This window comes from Hoplias malabaricus, chromosome 4, assembly GCF_029633855.1.
Source record: "Hoplias malabaricus isolate fHopMal1 chromosome 4, fHopMal1.hap1, whole genome shotgun sequence".
NCBI lineage: Eukaryota > Metazoa > Chordata > Actinopteri > Characiformes > Erythrinidae > Hoplias > Hoplias malabaricus.
In genome coordinates, this window is record NC_089803.1 from 23,517,239 (window position 1) to 23,537,208 (window position 19,970).

General features: G+C 42.6%; 3 protein-coding genes across 10 annotated transcripts in view; all 3 read left to right on the forward strand.

Moving 5' to 3' along the window:
• Positions 1 to 19,970, forward strand: part of LOC136695618 (protocadherin gamma-A11-like) — a 104,427-nt gene that overhangs the window by 31,181 nt on the left and 53,276 nt on the right. For 2 of the 8 annotated variants that reach the window (XM_066669793.1, XM_066669804.1), the window contains exon 1: positions 230 to 2,702. The exons of the other annotated variants lie outside the window; for them this stretch is intronic. In XM_066669793.1, coding sequence (XP_066525890.1) covers positions 255 to 2,702 — 2,448 coding nt within the window. In that variant the 5' untranslated portion in view covers positions 230 to 254. Of the gene's footprint in view, positions 1 to 229; positions 2,703 to 19,970 lie in introns of those variants that run through there. 8 annotated transcript variants of the gene reach the window in all.
• Positions 6,288 to 13,193, forward strand: LOC136694030 (uncharacterized). Its single transcript, XM_066667367.1, has 3 exons — positions 6,288 to 8,799; positions 10,064 to 10,102; positions 10,854 to 13,193. Exons 1-3 carry the CDS (start codon positions 6,349 to 6,351, stop codon positions 13,191 to 13,193), a joined length of 4,830 nt encoding a protein of 1,609 aa, XP_066523464.1. The 5' UTR covers positions 6,288 to 6,348.
• LOC136694031 (protocadherin beta-15-like) lies at positions 15,322 to 17,902 on the forward strand. Its single transcript, XM_066667368.1, has one exon. The coding sequence runs from the start codon at positions 15,440 to 15,442 to the stop codon at positions 17,900 to 17,902; it is 2,463 nt and encodes an 820-aa protein (XP_066523465.1). The 5' UTR covers positions 15,322 to 15,439.

The following is a 19,970-nucleotide window of genomic DNA, read 5'->3' on the forward strand; positions in this document are numbered from 1 at the left end:
ATATCAGTTTTGGGCTCTGTGTGACGCTGTTGGTCAGTGTGTGTGAAAGCTGTAAACATTTATTCCTCGATCCTCCCCAAAGTGTGACATCACTCCCACTGCGCACTCTCTTTTTCACTGGAGGAAAACGGACCGAATCACAGACTCGTTCAGAGCTCGGTCTCGGGCGCGTGCTGCTCATTTGTTCTCTTTGAACCCGTTTGTTGATGGAAATATTAGTGTGATCTTCTGCAGTGGACCTCTGTCCTGAGAAGATGACTTCTCTTTGTTCTTCAAACGCCGGACGGAGAGGCTCCTCTTCCCGGATCTGGACGTCGCTGACGCAGATGAAGCTCCTCGTTCTCTTCTTCTTTGTTGTGTCCGTTGCGCACGGGCAGGTCCGTTATTCTATTCCTGAGGAGATGAAGAAGGGCTCTGTTGTGGGGAATATCGTTCAGGATCTCGGCTTGGATGTTAAAAGACTGAAATCTGGTCGAGCGCGGATCTTTACGGAGGACAGTCGTGAGTACATCGCTCTAAATGTGGAGAAAGGGACTCTGGTAGTGAGAGAGAGGATAGACAGAGAGGAGCTGTGCGCACAGGTCACTCCATGCTCCCTACATTTCCAGATCATTCTAGAAAACCCAATGGAGCTGCACAGGATTGATGTAGAGATATTAGACATTAACGACCATGCCCCTGTTTTTAACAGAAAGGAAATCACAATCGACATTGGTGAGTCAGCTCTACCTGGAGCTCGATTTTCTTTAGATAATGCACGTGACCCAGACGTGGGTTTAAACGCGTTACAGAGATACAGCCTTGTACCAACGGATCATTTTAAATTAAAAGAATTATCTCGCAGTGATGGAACGAAATACGTGGAGATGGTTTTACAAACGCCTTTAGACAGAGAGGAACATGAAGAGCATAAATTAACCCTCACAGCGTTTGATGGAGGCTCTCCTCAGAAATCTGGAACAGTTAAAATCACCGTCATTGTTATTGATGCTAATGATAATCCTCCAGTGTTCAGTCAGCCTGTTTACCGAGTGTCTTTAGCAGAAAACACTCCGCGGAGCAGCGTAGTGCTGACAGTTAGTGCCACAGACAGAGATAAAGGAGCTTATGGAGATATTACATATTCGTTTCCACAAAGTACTGGAGTAGAGGCTACAGATTTGTTTATTATAGATGCTGTTACTGGTGAAATAACAGTGAATGGACTTTTGGATTATGAAAAATCCAAACTACATGAACTGAATGTGGAGGCTAGAGATATAGGAGGACTAACTGACACCAGTAAAGTGCTGGTGGAGATCAGTGATGTTAACGATAACGCTCCTGTTATCAGTGTGATCTCCTTCTCCAATCCCATCCCAGAGGACTCCGCCCCGGAGACTGTGATAGCGATGCTTAATGTTAAAGACTTAGACTCAGGTAAAAACGGACAGGTGAAATGTTCCATTCATCCAAGTTTACCATTTAAAATACAGCCATCGACCTCCAATTTCTACAGCTTAGTTACTGACCGACTACTGGACCGTGAAAGCACACCTGAATATAACATCACAATCACAGCTACTGATGAGGGCTCTCCTCCGTTCTCCACTAATAAAACACTGCATTTGAAAATAGCTGACGTCAACGACAACGCCCCTGTGTTCCAGCGTCAGTCCTACACCGCTTATGTGCTGGAGAATAACAGTCCTGGAGCGTCTATATTCGCAGTGACAGCGAGTGATAAAGACTCTGGGAACAACGCGCGGATTTCCTATTTTCTGGAGGACGCTCTGGTGAACAGAGTTCCGGCGTCCGCTTATATTTCAGTTCACGCGGAGAGCGGAGAGATCCTCGCTGTTCGTTCTTTTGATTACGAGCAAAGCAAAGAGTTTGATTTCCGCGTCAGAGCTCAGGACGGAGGGAGCCCCCCTCTCAGTAGCAATGTGAGTGTGAAGATAGTGGTCCAGGACCAGAACGACAACGCCCCTCAGGTTCTGTACCCGGTCCAGACTGCTGGCTCTGTGCTGGCTGAGATGGTGCCTCGCTCAGCAGATGTGGGCTATCTGGTGACTAAAGTGGTGGCTGTTGATGTGGACTCTGGACAGAACGCCTGGCTCTCATATAAACTGCAGAAGGCCACAGACAGGGCGCTGTTTGAAGTGGGCGCACAGAATGGAGAAATAAGAACTGTCCGCCAAGTGAGCGATAAAGACGCTGTGAAACAGAAGCTCACTGTTGTAGTGGAGGACAACGGGCAGCCCTCTCGCTCAGCTACGGTCAATATTAACGTGGCGGTGGCCGACACTTTCCCTGAAGTGCTCTCGGAGTTCCCGGACCCTGCGCACGACAAGGACTACAACGACGACCTGACTTTCTATCTGGTCTTGGCCTTGGCCGTGGTGTCCTTCCTCTTCATCGTGTCCATCATAGCCATACTGTCCGTCAAATGCTACAGATGGAGACGGGAGCGGATGTTTTACAAATCCGGGGCCAATCTGCCGGTGATTCCATATTATCCCCCGCTTTACGCAGACGTAGGAGGCACAGGAACTTTACAGCATGTGTATAATTATGAGGTTTGTAGAACCACTGACTCCAGAAAGAGTGACCTGAAATATGCCAGACCTTCCACTGACAGCATCATTAGTCTGGACTCCACTGGGACACACACTCTCACGCATGCGCAGAGGGGGAAACTGAGCGTTGATTCTGAAGATCAGGTGAGACTTAATCGTTGAGATCCAATCCTGTCAGATGGCGTCATAATTAAATTGGTTTGAGTAAAAGCCTCTTTAATTTTTATAATTTTTTTTTATTCTTAATATAATTCTGCTTGTTTTCCAAATGTTGTCCTTCAGCTTTTTCTACTGTTAAAAGTTGGTAGATCCTGAATTCTGTGCTTGTGCTTTTCTTTGCAATCAGATGTATGGTGGCCCAGAGGGGCCATTCAAATATGCATTCATCCCATTAGAAATAACAGGTGGAATGTGGTACATATTCAGGTTCATGAACATGATACCTCTCCCTCAAACACTCATAACAGTGCACAAACAAGCTGTGTATGGATTGGCCTCTAAATAGTTTACATCCTCTTTTTTTAGACTGTAAGCTATTTTCTGAGCACCTCTTAATTTGTGAACTATTTACAGAGCTATAAACTGGCTGACATTAACTTGGCTTGGGGTTTTTTTCTGACACAGCTAGTGTCTGTTTTGGCACCACTTCTGTTTAGTGCTCACTTCAACATGGACTCCATTTTGTAAACCCAGCAATCCACTTTAGTAACCACCTTCAATTCCAGCAGCCACCAAATATACAATAACAACCAAGTAGTGACACCATGACAACCAGTACGGATACAAAACCAACCACCTATCAACCCCATAGCAACCACCTGGTGTAACATAGCAACACCTTAGCAGCAACCATGGATGTTATTACAATTAGCAACACTTTAGAAAATACTTGTGGCAACAGACTAGCAACACCTTATTAGTGATCATGAGTATCATAACAACTGCCAAGCAACACTTTTGCTCTGTCTGAAACATCCGGAATGTGTCTGCTAAGTGAGGAACTGAGTCATGTCTGAAATGAATGCTTGTATAGAACCCTGCCTGCTTTGTGCTTCAGTATCTTCAAAATTGTAAATACTTCGGTGAACATGATAGGTGCACCGGTGTTCTAGACACGTGTTGACATATTGCTGCTTTCAAAGTCAGTCTCTAATGACATTCATTTACAAACAGCTTCATTTCAGTATGCTGCATTCTAAAGCACTGACCTGTGAAACAGCAAGACACCAAAGCATCAAGGTTGTGTCCTTCTGTTTCAGACACAGTCTAAATCCACCACTTAATATACTATTGCAGCAGCACATCAGCAACAACCATGAATAATAGCTACTGCCTAGTAACACTACCAAACACAGCAAAGCAACCTGGGACAAACATTTTAGCTGTGTCAGCAACACGGTAGCCCAAATTCTAGTTCATGGTTAAACCACATGCTTGGAAACAGAGACACCAAGTAAAAAAATAATCAAACATAACGAACCTGACTCAGTCCAACAGCTGAAATATAGAAAACATAACCCAGAGTTGTCCTTCAATTGATTTATTATTGTGTGTATGTTACTTGTTAATGCTTTTTCTTTTGGCCGGTTGTCATTTTTGCTGAGTTTAAAGGAGATGTCTTTTATCCGCTCTGTATTATTTACCTCCTTATAACAATAATAATAATTATATAATAATCTATATAAAATACAATAATAATAATAATCTGTGAAAGACACAATATTATATTTTAACTTTGTGTAATGAGTTTAACATACAGTTCCCTTGTCTCTGAGGAAAGAGTCATTTTCTTGGCATTGATAATATATTTAAATATTAGAAAACTATCGTTGGTTGATTATACATTTGTGTGAGTGCATCTGGGCAGAATCTGCAAAGGTGACGCTGACGCTGGTGTGTGTTTAAGTGTTGTAGAGTGTGATTATGAGTTGATGGATATGGTTATGTGGATTGATGAGTGTGTTTAATTGTACATTGGTGGGCTGGTGGGTGCACTTATGTGTGCTTTGGCTGCAGATATGAGCTGGTGAGTTAGTTATGTGGACCGGTGGGTTGAGTTCTAAAGGCTGGGTTGATGTTGTTATAAAAAGAACATGGATGTCATTATGAATCCAGAGTTGGTTGAGTGTGGTTGTAAATGTTGGGTTGGTGTTGTAATGTGGATTGGGGAGTGGGGGGGTTGTGTATAATATGGTTTGGTGTTTTGTTAAGTAGCTTGGTATGTGGATATGGGTAGTTGGATGTGAGTGTAGTTAATGTTTGAGGAAATTATAAATAAGCATGAAGAATTATTTACTGGTGATGTAAAAACAGGAATTGGACGAGCATCTTACTGCACTTATTTCATATGTTCTTCCATATTGGAACAGCTAGGAAATAAAGCCAGATTGAAGTGGAAACTCTCAACAGAGGGAACTCTGAGTTACAGAAGAAGCTAGAGATGACGGAGGGGAAAAACAATGACTTTCTCTCATAAATCATCTGTGCAGTATGAATCCAAAATGGAAAGGTGGTCACATTGTATAATGATATATTATATTTATGTTCCCAAACAATCAGCAGAGACTACCGCACTGCATAAACCTGCACTACACATATGGGCCCAGTTCAAGAAAGCTGTATAATAGTTAAGATCATCTTAACAGACAGAGAGAGTGTTCAGTGTGATGCTCACTTTACCACCTAAGAATCTTCCTTGTTCTAAGATGCTTTGGGGAGACCCTGACCTGATTTGCTTCTTGTAATCTCTATATTACAGGTTCCTTTTTAAAAGTATACCATTTGTTTATGGAACATATTGCAGAATATCAGGAAAAACTACTATAAACATAAACTTCACCTTCATATTTGTGATATGAACAGAGGATCTCTGGTCTGGGAAATTTTAAAATTACATGAATATTTCTAATCTCTGCTATGTCCTTTGTAAATTATTACATGTCCTCTACCCAGTGAGTCTGCTGCACTTATTTATTTCCTATTTAATTTAATTATTTGTATTTTTGCCCTCACAGCACAGCCTACCTTGCCCTCTCTGGCAGTAAAACCTTATCAGTATGTTAGCTTGTTATCAATGTCTGTATTTTACATATACTTTCAATTTATTTAGGACAAGACACAGTTTATTCAGTGTAGCCATGGCACAGGGAACAAAATAATCCATCCTTAATGATAATTTTAATAGCAGACCAGAACCCACACAACAGTTGCAACTGACACTGACTGCTATTCTGAGAGTTCACAGCAGACTCTTAAAGACTCTGTCCAAGGTGCTGAAGCTAAAAATTAGTTACAAACTTGTTGTATTATATTTCCTTGATATATGCAATCAGTTTGAACAAATAAAGAAAATGGTTGTGTGTTCTTCAGACAGTTAAATGATTAATATTCACTTATGTTTCTACATCAGAATACAACATGATGCTTATTTTGAAACTATTAAAAATATTTGTTTCAGGAATTATAGGGCTATGAATTGACAGGTTTAGGATCATTTTAAAAAGCATTTCTGTATTTAGTCCTTGCCCCTGTGTGTAATATCAGTTTTGGGCTCTGTGTGACGCTGTTGGTCAGTGTGTGTGAAAGTTGTAAACATTTATTCCTCGATCCTCCCCAAAGTGTGACATCACTCCCACTGCGCACTCTCTTTTTCATTGGAGGAAAACGGACCGAATCACAGACTCGTTCAGAGCTCGGTCTCGGGCGCGTGCTGCTCATTTGTTCTCTTTGAACCCGTTTGTTGATGGAAATATTAGTGTGATCTTCTGCAGTGCACCTCTGTCCTGAGAAGATGACTTCTCTTTGTTCTTCAAACGCCGGACGGAGAGGCTCCTCTTCCCGGATCTGGACGTCGCTGACGCAGATGAAGCTCCTCGTTCTCTTCTCCTTTGTTGTGTCCGTTGCGCACGGGCAGGTCCGTTATTCTATTCCTGAGGAGATGAAGAAGGGCTCTGTTGTGGGGAATATCGTTCAGGATCTCGGCTTGGATGTTAAAAGACTGAAATCTGGTCGAGCGCGGATCTTTACGGAGGACAGTCGTGAGTACATCGCTCTAAATGTGGAGAAAGGGACTCTGGTAGTGAGAGAGAGGATAGACAGAGAGGAGCTGTGCGCACAGGTCACTCCATGCTCCCTACATTTCCAGATCATTCTAGAAAACCCAATGGAGCTGCACAGGATTGATGTAGAGATATTAGACATTAATGACCATGCCCCTGTTTTTGACAGAAAGGAAATTGATTTTGAAATCAGTGAATCGGCTCTATCCGGAGCTCGATTTACTTTAGATAATGCACGTGACCCTGACGTGGGTTTAAACGCGTTGCAGAGATACACACTCAATCCGACAGATCATTTTAAATTAAAAGAATTAACGCATGGTGATGGAACGAAATACGTGGAGATGGTTTTACAAACGCCTTTAGACAGAGAGGAACATGAAGAGCATAAATTAACCCTCACAGCGTTTGATGGAGGCTCTCCTCAGAAATCTGGAACAGTTCAAATCACCGTCATTGTTATTGATGCTAATGATAATCCTCCAGTGTTCAGTCAGCCTGTTTACCGAGTGTCTTTAGCAGAAAACACTCCGCGGAGCAGCGTAGTGCTGACAGTTAGTGCCACAGACAGAGATAAAGGAGGGAACGGTGAAGTGGCGTATTCATTTCCAAAAAGCACTGAAATAGAGATCAAGGGCTTGTTCAGCATTGATTCCAACACTGGAGAAATAACAGTGAATGGACCGTTAGATTATGAAAAAAATAAACAGTATAAACTGACCGTCGAAGCTAGAGATAAACTGGGACTAACTGACACCAGTAAAGTGCTGGTGGAGATCAGTGATGTTAACGATAACGCTCCTGTTATCAGTGTGATCTCCTTCTCCAATCCCATCCCAGAGGACTCCGCCCCGGAGACTGTGATAGCGATGCTTAATGTTAAAGACTTAGACTCAGGTAAAAACGGACAGGTGAAATGTTCCATTCATCCAAGTTTACCATTTAAAATACAGCCATCGACCTCCAATTTCTACAGCTTAGTTACTGACCGACTACTGGACCGTGAAAGCACACCTGAATATAACATCACAATCACAGCTACTGATGAGGGCTCTCCTCCGTTCTCCACTAATAAAACACTGCATCTGAAAATAGCTGACGTCAACGACAACGCCCCTGTGTTCCAGCGTCAGTCCTACACCGCTTATGTGCTGGAGAATAACAGTCCTGGAGCGTCTATATTCGCAGTGACAGCGAGTGATAAAGACTCTGGGAACAACGCGCGGATTTCCTATTTTCTGGAGGACGCTCTGGTGAACGGAGTTCCGGCGTCCGCTTATATTTCAGTTCACGCGGAGAGCGGAGAGATCCTCGCTGTTCGTTCTTTTGATTACGAGCAAAGCAAAGAGTTTGATTTCCGCGTCAGAGCTCAGGACGGAGGGAGCCCCCCTCTCAGTAGCAATGTGAGTGTGAAGATAGTGGTCCAGGACCAGAACGACAACGCCCCTCAGGTTCTGTACCCGGTCCAGACTGCTGGCTCTGTGCTGGCTGAGATGGTGCCTCGCTCAGCAGATGTGGGCTATCTGGTGACTAAAGTGGTGGCTGTTGATGTGGACTCTGGACAGAACGCCTGGCTCTCATATAAACTGCAGAAGGCCACAGACAGGGCGCTGTTTGAAGTGGGCGCACAGAATGGAGAAATAAGAACTGTCCGCCAAGTGAGCGATAAAGACGCTGTGAAACAGAAGCTCACTGTTGTAGTGGAGGACAACGGGCAGCCCTCTCGCTCAGCTACGGTCAATATTAACGTGGCGGTGGCCGACACTTTCCCTGAAGTGCTCTCGGAGTTCCCGGACCCTGCGCACGACAAGGACTACAACGACGACCTGACTTTCTATCTGGTCTTGGCCTTGGCCGTGGTGTCCTTCCTCTTCATCGTGTCCATCATAGCCATACTGTCCGTCAAATGCTACAGATGGAGACGGGAGCGGATGTTTTACAAATCCGGGGCCAATCTGCCGGTGATTCCGTATTATCCCCCGCTTTACGCAGACGTAGGAGGCACAGGAACTTTACAGCATGTGTATAATTATGAGGTTTGTAGAACCACTGACTCCAGAAAGAGTGACCTGAAATACGCCAGACCTTCCACTGACAGCATCATTAGTCTGGACTCCACTGGAACACACACTCTCACGCATGCGCAGAGGGGGAAACTGAGCAGTGTTGATTCTGAAGCTCAGGTGAGATTTAATCGTTGAGGTCCAGTATTTTATTCAGTGCTGATTTTGATCATAATAAGTGTTTCACTGCTATTATTATATTTTCACATATCTCATAGGTAGAAGTTATTATATCTGTTAGTTTTTAATTCGTCGAAGAAGGTAAGGACAACATAGAACTTTAGTTCTAATGCCCTTTACAGATTGAACAGTTCCACAACAGCATTTGCTACGGTCCAGAAAAAAACTCAGAACAATGGGGGCTTAATTACAAAGTGCAAGACACTAAGACACGGGGAAAATGGATTATCAGATCCCAAGTAAAAGCAGAAAACACACAGGGCATCAGTACACAATACGGTGAGCATTCTCTTTTACTTGGTGTGAAGCATGATGGGAATTTTTCTGCACACCCGAAGCTCCCAGTTAGAACAAGGATTCCACAGTGTCTCCACACAGTCCGGTTATACACTATATTTCCAAATTAAAATCAGGTGTTAAAACCAAATGTGGATATTATTATTATTACTATTATTATTATTATTATTATTATTATTATTATTATTATTATTATTATATTTTTTTCCTGAAATGTAATGAAATCAGTGGCGGGCTCAGACTGTCTGAAGGGAAGAGGTGAAATAATATATTATTATTTTTAGGTTTTTTTTTTTTTTTTTTTTAATGTGGTTGTCTTTATCCATTTGTATAGATCTAACCCTTGGGAAATATGTATCATTCTTATTTACTGTTTCATTTCTTCCCCGTTCTTTTAGAAAAATGTGAAAAAGAAACACTACTTCACCTTCTCTGTAATAAGTTTTAGCTCTGGAGTTAGCGCTTGTGGATACATATGAAGCTCATACAGATGGATGTAGTAATAAGAGTTAGAGGGTCTAGTTGAAGGGATTGCTGGGTGTACACTTATGAAGGCTGGGTTGTTGAGTGTTGTTATAGATACTGGGTCAGTGCCAGTGCTCCTGTAGATGCTTACAGTTGTTATGAAGCATGTGTTGGTGTGGTTGGGAAATGTCTGGGGTTTATTAAGTGTAGCTGTGTGTTTTAGAGTGTGTTTTTCTAGCTATGTTAGTGTAGTTTGGTGGGTGTGGTCACAGAGTATGGATTAGTAGGTGGAGTTATGTCAGTAGATGGGTGTGTGTAAGTGGGTTGGTGGATGTTGGAATTTAGTGGAAACTGATGCATTTCATTGCTGTGATATAAAATAGAAAGAAAATGATGAATTATGTATTCGTATTGCCTTTCTTAAAATGTCAAATACCAGCAGAGAATTTGGTTTTTCTGGATTTCTCAAACTGAGGACAAAGTGATGAGTAAAGCTTGTGTGAAGGACTTTGTATTTGTTCTTTTTTGAGACACTTGATTTGCTGACGGTTCATAATATGCTCATAACGCCTCTGTCCATGGTTCTGAAAAACTGTCTCAGTCGCTTTAGGACAACTTTCTCCAGAGACTTCATCAATAGCATCAGTTTAAAAACATATCTATGCATGTGGTCTATACTGAGGGATTTACTGTATATTTCTTGCAAACACTTATATTCCTCCACAAAAACTGTTCAGAAATATGTCACTTATTTTTCAAACTACTTAAAATATATATTTCAAAACAAAATGAGCTATAGTTTGACTGTTTTATGAGAGTTTTCCTTCCTTCATCCTTGCCCCTGTGTGAGGTGTAATATCAGTTTTGGGCTCTGTGTGACGCTGTTGGTCAGTGTGTGTGAAAGCTGTAAACATTTATTCCTCGATCCTCCCCAAAGTGTGACATCACTCCCACTGCGCACTCTCTTTTTCATTGGAGGAAAACGGACCGAATCACAGACTCGTTCAGAGCTCGGTCTCGGGCGCGTGCTGCTCATTTGTTCTCTTTGAACCCGTTTGTTGATGGAAATATTAGTGTGATCTTCTGCAGTGGACCTCTGTCCTGAGAAGATGACTTCTCTTTGTTCTTTAAACGCCGGACGGAGAGGCTCCTCTTCCCGGATCTGGACGTCGCTGACGCAGATGAAGCTCCTCGTTCTCTTCTCCTTTGTTGTGTCCGTTGCGCACGGGCAGGTCCGTTACTCTATTCCTGAGGAGATGAAGAAGGGCTCTGTTGTGGGGAATATCGTTCAGGATCTCGGCTTGGATGTTAAAAGACTGAAATCTGGTCGAGCGCGGATCTTTACGGAGGACAGTCGTGAGTACATCGCTCTAAATGTGGAGAAAGGGACTCTGGTAGTGAGAGAGAGGATAGACAGAGAGGAGCTGTGCGCACAGGTCACTCCATGCTCCCTACATTTCCAGATCATTCTAGAAAACCCAATGGAGCTGCACAGGATTGATGTAGAGATATTAGACATTAATGACCATGCCCCTGTTTTTGACAGAAAGGAAATTGATTTTGAAATCAGTGAGTCAGCTTTATCCGGAGCTCGATTTGCTTTAGATAATGCACATGATCCAGATGTGGGCTTAAACGCACTTCAGAAATACACCCTTGAACCAACCGATCATTTTTCACTAAATGAATTATCTCGTAGCGACGGAACAAAATACGTAGAGATGGTTTTACAGAAATCTTTAGACAGGGAAACACAGGAAGAGCATAAATTAAAACTGACAGCGTTTGATGGAGGCACTCCTCGGAGATCTGGCACAGTAAAAATTAATATATTAGTTATTGACGTTAACGACAATACACCAGTGTTCAGTCAGTCTGCATATAAAATAACTGTTCCAGAAAATGCGCCTAGAGGCACCACTTTACTGACAGTCACTGCAACCGACAAAGACAAAGGAACTAACGGTGATATCACGTACTCGTTTTCACAGAGCACTGGTAAAACTATCGACTTATTTATTATAGACCAAGAAACGGGAGAGATCGTTGTCAATGCTCCATTAGATTATGAAAAATCCAAACAATACGAACTAAATGTCGAAGCTAAGGATAAAGGTGGATTATCAGACTCCAGTAAAGTGCTGGTAGAGATCAGTGATGTTAACGATAACGCTCCTGTTATCAGTGTGATCTCCTTCTCCAATCCCATCCCAGAGGACTCCGCCCCGGAGACTGTGATAGCGATGCTTAATGTTAAAGACTTAGACTCAGGTAAAAACGGACACATTAAATGTTCAGTGAATTCAGATTCACCTTTTCACATCCAACCCTCCTCCTCTAATTTCTACACTTTAGTCACAGAGCGCTTTTTAGACCGAGAGAAAGTGTCTGAATATAACATCACAATCACAGCTACTGATGAGGGCTCTCCTCCGTTCTCCACTAATAAAACACTGCATCTGAAAATAGCTGACGTCAACGACAACGCCCCTGTGTTCCAGCGTCAGTCCTACACCGCTTATGTGCTGGAGAATAACAGTCCTGGAGCGTCTATATTCGCAGTGACAGCGAGTGATAAAGACTCTGGGAACAACGCGCGGATTTCCTATTTTCTGGAGGACGCTCTGGTGAACGGAGTTCCGGCGTCCGCTTATATTTCAGTTCACGCGGAGAGCGGAGAGATCCTCGCTGTTCGTTCTTTTGATTACGAGCAAAGCAAAGAGTTTGATTTCCGCGTCAGAGCTCAGGACGGAGGGAGCCCCCCTCTCAGTAGCAATGTGAGTGTGAAGATAGTGGTCCAGGACCAGAACGACAACGCCCCTCAGGTTCTGTACCCGGTCCAGACTGCTGGCTCTGTGCTGGCTGAGATGGTGCCTCGCTCAGCAGATGTGGGCTATCTGGTGACTAAAGTGGTGGCTGTTGATGTGGACTCTGGACAGAACGCCTGGCTCTCATATAAACTGCAGAAGGCCACAGACAGGGCGCTGTTTGAAGTGGGCGCACAGAATGGAGAAATAAGAACTGTCCGCCAAGTGAGCGATAAAGACGCTGTGAAACAGAAGCTCACTGTTGTAGTGGAGGACAACGGGCAGCCCTCTCGCTCAGCTACGGTCAATATTAAGGTGGCGGTGGCCGACACTTTCCCTGAAGTGCTCTCGGAGTTCCCGGACCCTGCGCACGACAAGGACTACAACGACGACCTGACTTTCTATCTGGTCTTGGCCTTGGCCGTGGTGTCCTTCCTCTTCATCGTGTCCATCATAGCCATACTGTCCGTCAAATGCTACAGATGGAGACGGGAGCGGATGTTTTACAAATCCGGGGCCAATCTGCCGGTGATTCCATATTATCCCCCGCTTTACGCAGACGTAGGAGGCACAGGAACTTTACAGCATGTGTATAATTATGAGGTTTGTAGAACCACTGACTCCAGAAAGAGTGACCTGAAATATGCCAGACCTTCCACTGACAGCATCATTAGTCTGGACTCCACTGGGACACACACTCTCACGCATGCGCAGAGAGAGAAACTGAGCACTGATTCTGATCATCAGGTGAGATTTAATCGTTGAGGTCCAGTATTTTATTCAGTGCTGATTTTGATCATAATAAGTGTTTCACTGCTATTATTATATTTTCACATATCTCATAGGTAGAAGTTATTATATCTGTTAGTTTTTAATTCGTCGAAGAAGGTAAGGACAACATAGAACTTTAGTTCTAATGCCCTTTAAAAGCAGAAAACACACAGGGCATCAGTACACAATACAGTGAGCAATCTCTTTTACTTGGTGTGAAGCATGATGGGAAATTTTCTGCACACCCGAAGCTCCCAGTTAGAACAAGAATTCCACAGTGTCTCCACACAGTCCGGTTATACACTATATTTCCAAATTAAAAACAGGTGTTAAAGCCAAATGTGGATATTATTATTATTATTATTATTATTATTATTATTATTATTATATATCTTTTTTTTTCTGAAATGTAATGGAATCAGTGGCAGACTCAGACTGTCTGAAGGGCAGGAGTGAAATAATATAAATGGCATCTAATGCGCGACACGTGGTCCCACACGCGCCAAAACCTGTGATGCACCAAGTTTAATAGTTTCCATCCCTGGTTCATTTAAACGTAACATTTGATTACTAGGAAATATAATTGCACAGTGCAAGTATAAACTCTAATGTAGATACACCCTTTGCATATCAGTTTCTCTGCTCGGAAGGGCACTGTCAAGGAGGGGAGCAGTAGAGGACACTTAATAATGCACCGGTGTGTGTTGAAAGGCAGCCATATAAGGGCACTTCTTAAGGCACAGTATTGAACTATCTTGCTCTAGAGGTCACATCACCATAACTTATGGCAATAAAAAAAACAGCACCCAAGAGGGCACTCAGTTATTTATTTGCAGTATGAAGTGTAGCCAATAGGGCACATTTTCTCGTTTTTGCCACTCTAGAGGACACTTTACTGACACTTTTTTAACTATGGGCCACGAGCCTAAGTCCCCCAGTGAATGGAATTATTATTTTAGTTGCGTTTTTTTTATGTGGTTGTCTTTATCCATTTGTATAGATCTAACCCTTGGGAAATATGTATCATTCTTATTTACTGTTTCATTTGTTCCCCTGTTCTTTTAGAAAAATGTGAAAAGAAACACTACTTCACCTTCTCTGTAATACGTTTTAGCTCTGGAGTTAGCACTTGTGGATACATATGAAGCTCATACAGATGGATGTAGTAATAAGAGTTAGAGGGTCTAGTTGAAGGGATTGCTGGGTGTACACTTATGAAGGCTGGGTTGTTGAGTGTTGTTATAGATACTGGGTCAGTGCGAGTGCTCCTGTAGATGCTTACAGTTGTTATAAAGCTCATGTTGGTGTGGTTGTGAAGTGTCTGGGGTTTATTAAGTGTAGCTGTGTGTTTTAGAGTGTGTTTTTCTAGCTACGTTAGTGTAGTTTGGTGGGTGTGGTCACAGAGTATGGATTAGTAGGTGGAGTTATGTCAGTAGATGGGTGTGTGTAAGTGGGTTGGTGGATGTTGGAATTTAGTGGAAACTGATGCATTTCATTGCTGTGATATAAAATAGAAAGAAAATGATGAATTATGTATTCGTATTGCCTTTCTTAAAATGTCAAATACCAGCAGAGAATTTGGTTTTTCTGCATTTCTCAAACTGAGGACACAGTGATGAGTAAAGCTTGTGTGAAGGACTTTGTATTTGTTCTTTTTTGAGACACTTGATTTGCTGACGGTTCATAATATGCTCATAACGCCTCTGTCCATGGTTCTGAAAAACTGTCTCAGTCGCTTTAGGACAACTTTCTCCAGAGACTTCATCAATAGCATCAGTTTAAAAACATATCTATGCATGTGGTCTATACTGAGGGATTTACTGTATATTTCTTGCAAACACTTATATTTCTCCACAAAAACTGTTCAGAAATATGTCACTTATTTTTCAAACTACTTAAAATATATATTTCAAAACAAAATGAGCTATAGTTTGACTGTTTTATGAGAGTTTTCCTTCCTTCATCCTTGCCCCTGTGTGAGGTGTAATATCAGTTTTGGGCTCTGTGTGACGCTGTTGGTCAGTGTGTGTGAAAGCTGTGAACATTTATTTCTCGATCCTCCCCAAAGTGTGACATCACTCCCACTGCGCACTCTCTTTTTCATTGGAGGAAAACGGACCGAATCACAGACTCGTTCAGAGCTCGGTCTCGGGCGCGTGCTGCTCATTTGTTCTCTTTGAACCCGTTTGTTGATGGAAATATTAGTGTGATCTTCTGCAGTGGACCTCTGTCCTGAGAAGATGACTTCTCTTTGTTCTTTAAACGCCGGACGGAGAGGCTCCTCTTCCCGGATCTGGACGTCGCTGACGCAGATGAAGCTCCTCGTTCTCTTCTCCTTTGTTGTGTCCGTTGCGCACGGGCAGGTCCGTTATTCTATTCCTGAGGAGATGAAGAAGGGCTCTGTTGTGGGGAATATCGTTCAGGATCTCGGCTTGGATGTTAAAAGACTGAAATCTGGTCGAGCGCGGATCTTTACGGAGGACAGTCGTGAGTACATCGCTCTAAATGTGGAGAAAGGGACTCTGGTAGTGAGAGAGAGGATAGACAGAGAGGAGCTGTGCGCACAGGTCACTCCATGCTCCCTACATTTCCAGATCATTCTAGAAAACCCAATGGAGCTGCACAGGATTGATGTAGAGATATTAAACATTAATGACCATGCCCCTGTTTTTGACAGAAAGGAAATTAATCTTGAAATGATGGAATCTGTTGTATTTGGTTCGCGTTTTTCTTTAGAGAGCGCGCATGATCCAGACGTTGAGAAAAATACACTTCAGAGATACAGCCTCAATCCGACAGATCATTTTAAATTGAAAGAATTAACGCATGGTGATGGAACGAAATACGTGGAGATGGTTTTACAAACGCCTTTAGACAGAGAGGAACATGAAGAGCATAAATTAACCCTCACAGCGTTTGATGGAGGCTCTCCTCAGAAATCTGGAACAGTTCAAATCACCGTCATTGTTATTGATGCTAATGATAATCCTCCAGTGTTCAGTCAGCCTGTTTACCGAGTGTCTTTAGCAGAAAACACTCCGCGGAGCAGCGTAGTGCTGACAGTTAGTGCCACAGACAGAGATAAAGGAGCCAATGCTGAAGTGACGTATTCGTTTGCACAAACCACCAGAAAAGCTTTGGAGATTTTTACCATAGACGCAGACACAGGAGACATTAGAGTCAATGGCGAGTTAGATTATGAAAAATCAAAACAATACGAACTGAATGTCGAAGCTAAGGATAAAGGTGGATTATCAGACACCAGTAAAGTGCTGGTGGAAATCAGTGACGTTAACGATAACGCTCCTGTTATCAGTGTGATCTCCTTCTCCAATCCCATCCCAGAGGACTCCGCCCCGGAGACTGTGATAGCGATGCTTAATGTTAAAGACTTAGACTCAGGTAAAAACGGACAGGTGAAATGTTCCATTCATCCAAGTTTACCATTTAAAATACAGCCATCGACCTCCAATTTCTACAGCTTAGTTACTGACCGACTACTGGACCGTGAAAGCACACCTGAATATAACATCACAATCACAGCTACTGATGAGGGCTCTCCTCCGTTCTCCACTAATAAAACACTGCATCTGAAAATAGCTGACGTCAACGACAACGCCCCTGTGTTCCAGCGTCAGTCCTACACCGCTTATGTGCTGGAGAATAACAGTCCTGGAGCGTCTATATTCGCAGTGACAGCGAGTGATAAAGACTCTGGGAACAACGCGCGGATTTCCTATTTTCTGGAGGACGCTCTGGTGAACGGAGTTCCGGCGTCCGCTTATATTTCAGTTCACGCGGAGAGCGGAGAGATCCTCGCTGTTCGTTCTTTTGATTACGAGCAAAGCAAAGAGTTTGATTTCCGCGTCAGAGCTCAGGACGGAGGGAGCCCCCCTCTCAGTAGCAATGTGAGTGTGAAGATAGTGGTCCAGGACCAGAACGACAACGCCCCTCAGGTTCTGTACCCGGTCCAGACTGCTGGCTCTGTGCTGGCTGAGATGGTGCCTCGCTCAGCAGATGTGGGCTATCTGGTGACTAAAGTGGTGGCTGTTGATGTGGACTCTGGACAGAACGCCTGGCTCTCATATAAACTGCAGAAGGCCACAGACAGGGCGCTGTTTGAAGTGGGCGCACAGAATGGAGAAATAAGAACTGTCCGCCAAGTGAGCGATAAAGACGCTGTGAAACAGAAGCTCACTGTTGTAGTGGAGGACAACGGGCAGCCCTCTCGCTCAGCTACGGTCAATATTAACGTGGCGGTGGCCGACACTTTCCCTGAAGTGCTCTCGGAGTTCCCGGACCCTGCGCACGACAAGGACTACAACGACGACCTGACTTTCTATCTGGTCTTGGCCTTGGCCGTGGTGTCCTTCCTCTTCATCGTGTCCATCATAGCCATACTGTCCGTCAAATGCTACAGATGGAGACGGGAGTGGATGTTTTACAAATCCGGGGCCAATCTGCCGGTGATTCCGTATTATCCCCCGCTTTACGCAGACGTAGGAGGCACAGGAACTTTACAGCATGTGTATAATTATGAGGTTTGTAGAACCACTGACTCCAGAAAGAGTGACCTGAAATACGCCAGACCTTCCACTGACAGCATCATTAGTCTGGACTCCACTGGGACACACACTCTCACGCATGCGCAGAGGGAGAAACTGAGCGTTGATTCTGATCATCAGGTGAGATTTAATCGCTGAGATCTAGCAAAAATCCAATAACTTGAACTTAGTGTGCGTTAAAACATTGCTGATTACAGTAGCTCATTTTGAATGTGTAAATGCGATTTGCATATTTATATATTTAAATTTGATTAGGAATATATTAACATTGGAGGCAAGGCGTGGATTTTTCCTTTCCACTGTGTATGGGTTTGTTGCTGTTGTTGTTGTTGTGATTAATAATCCTTTGGTTTGGTTTCTTTGTTTGTTTGTGAATTGTGGGTTTAAAGCTGATGCACTCCACTCTTTATTCTGTTTCTCCTACATTTCTCTGCTTGATTTCCCTCAACCATCTGAGAACTTATTAGATTGTAAAGTGTGAGCATTATACTGAACACACCCTCTCTCTCTCTGTTTAGATTATCTCTTTATGTTTTGGGGAAACTGGGCCCTGTGTCTTTAGACATCTGTAAAAACAACATGCTTTAATAATCTTTTTTAACAACAAGTTCACCACAGTTTTCTGAAGAGTCAGTTTCTTGGCACTGATACTGTATTCAAATCAGAACATTGTCATTGACTGATTATAAGTCCCTGTGTGTGTGTGTGTGTGTGTGTGTGTGTGTGTGTGTGTGTGTGTGTGTGTGTGTGTGTGTAGTAATGTGCATTGATGATTGAGGTTATAAAGCCTGGTTGTAGGACTGATGGGTGTATTTATGGACATTGTCATGTGGAGTTGGGGTTGTCATGAGAATAAATTCCCAGAAGTATATTTTTCTAAAGCACATATGATTTATTTTTTGGCAAAGATATTTCATTCATATATCACCTTTAATATTCAACATTCTTTCAAACTGCTTTACAGCTACAACAATACAAAATATAGGGGTGTGAGCAAAAACAAAAAGACAGATTAAATAATAACAATAAAATAAACAAAACAAAACAAATAAATATCAAATTCCATCACAAACACAGTAACAGTGAAATATCTGAATTACTGAACTGAAAAGTCTGAATTACAGGATATTAGTAATGCAGAATTAAATATGTCCATGTCTAAAGCAGTGGTAATAAGATGAAAGGGCTGCTTGAATGAATGCAGAGTTTACAGTGTATAGATCAGAAAAGCAGGTAATTGGTCTTGGCCTAAACATATCTAGGGTTGGGAAAGGTTTAATAATATCTGACCTAGAGGTAATCCAGGAGCCAATGGCTGTCCAGCTACAGAACTAGCTGAGTGTTCTGATGACCTCAGAGTCCTCTTTAGCTTCTATTGGTTAAGAAATTTTACATTTATTTATATCTTCTTGAGGGGATAGATGCTGACTTCTGTTACTGTGCTGGTGCGGTTATTGTGCTGAGATCAGTGTCCACAATACATCCGGTTTCTTGTTTATCTTGTGATTTTAGGGCTCTGGGGTCTAGAGAAGCACCATTCTGTCTCTCGTGTTGGTTTCCAAATGGAATTATTACAGGTTTCTATTGCAAATTGGTTCCTTGCTGATTAGTTTTGTCATGGTTTTACAGTTGAAGGAAAATTTACAGATTGGTCTGTAGTTGTTAAATACTGCATCATTAAGAGCTCCACAATAGATTTTAATGAACTGGGAAAAGTATCTATTGCATGTGAAGCCTTCATGTTCTGCAGGATTTCTGAAACTACGGAGCTAAATCTGTGTAGTGAAAATGTGTTTAGTAAAGTATCAAGGCTGCAGGTATTAACTGTGGTGTCTCATGTTAGCTCTTACAGGTGTTTGAACATGTTCCCAAATTTAAACCATATAAACTGGTGTAGCACAGTGATGGACTGTAGACGTGAAGTTTGAACATTTCGAGGTGAATTTGGAGTTTGTTTTTGCTCTATTTACATTTGTTTGTGTATGAATTTCTCTAATGTTCCTCTGTGCTGTTTTCTTGTAAATTAAATAGTTCTAACTTCCAGTGGAGCAATGAAGTTCATTACACTAAGAACCTGTGAGGTTCGGTGTGTTTACATGGCAGTGTAGATACATTGTTCATAGCCCTTGGCTCTATGTGACCATCTATTTCTCTTTTTAAATCAATGATGCATGTAGTGTACATTTGGTTCTATCTCTCTCTCTCT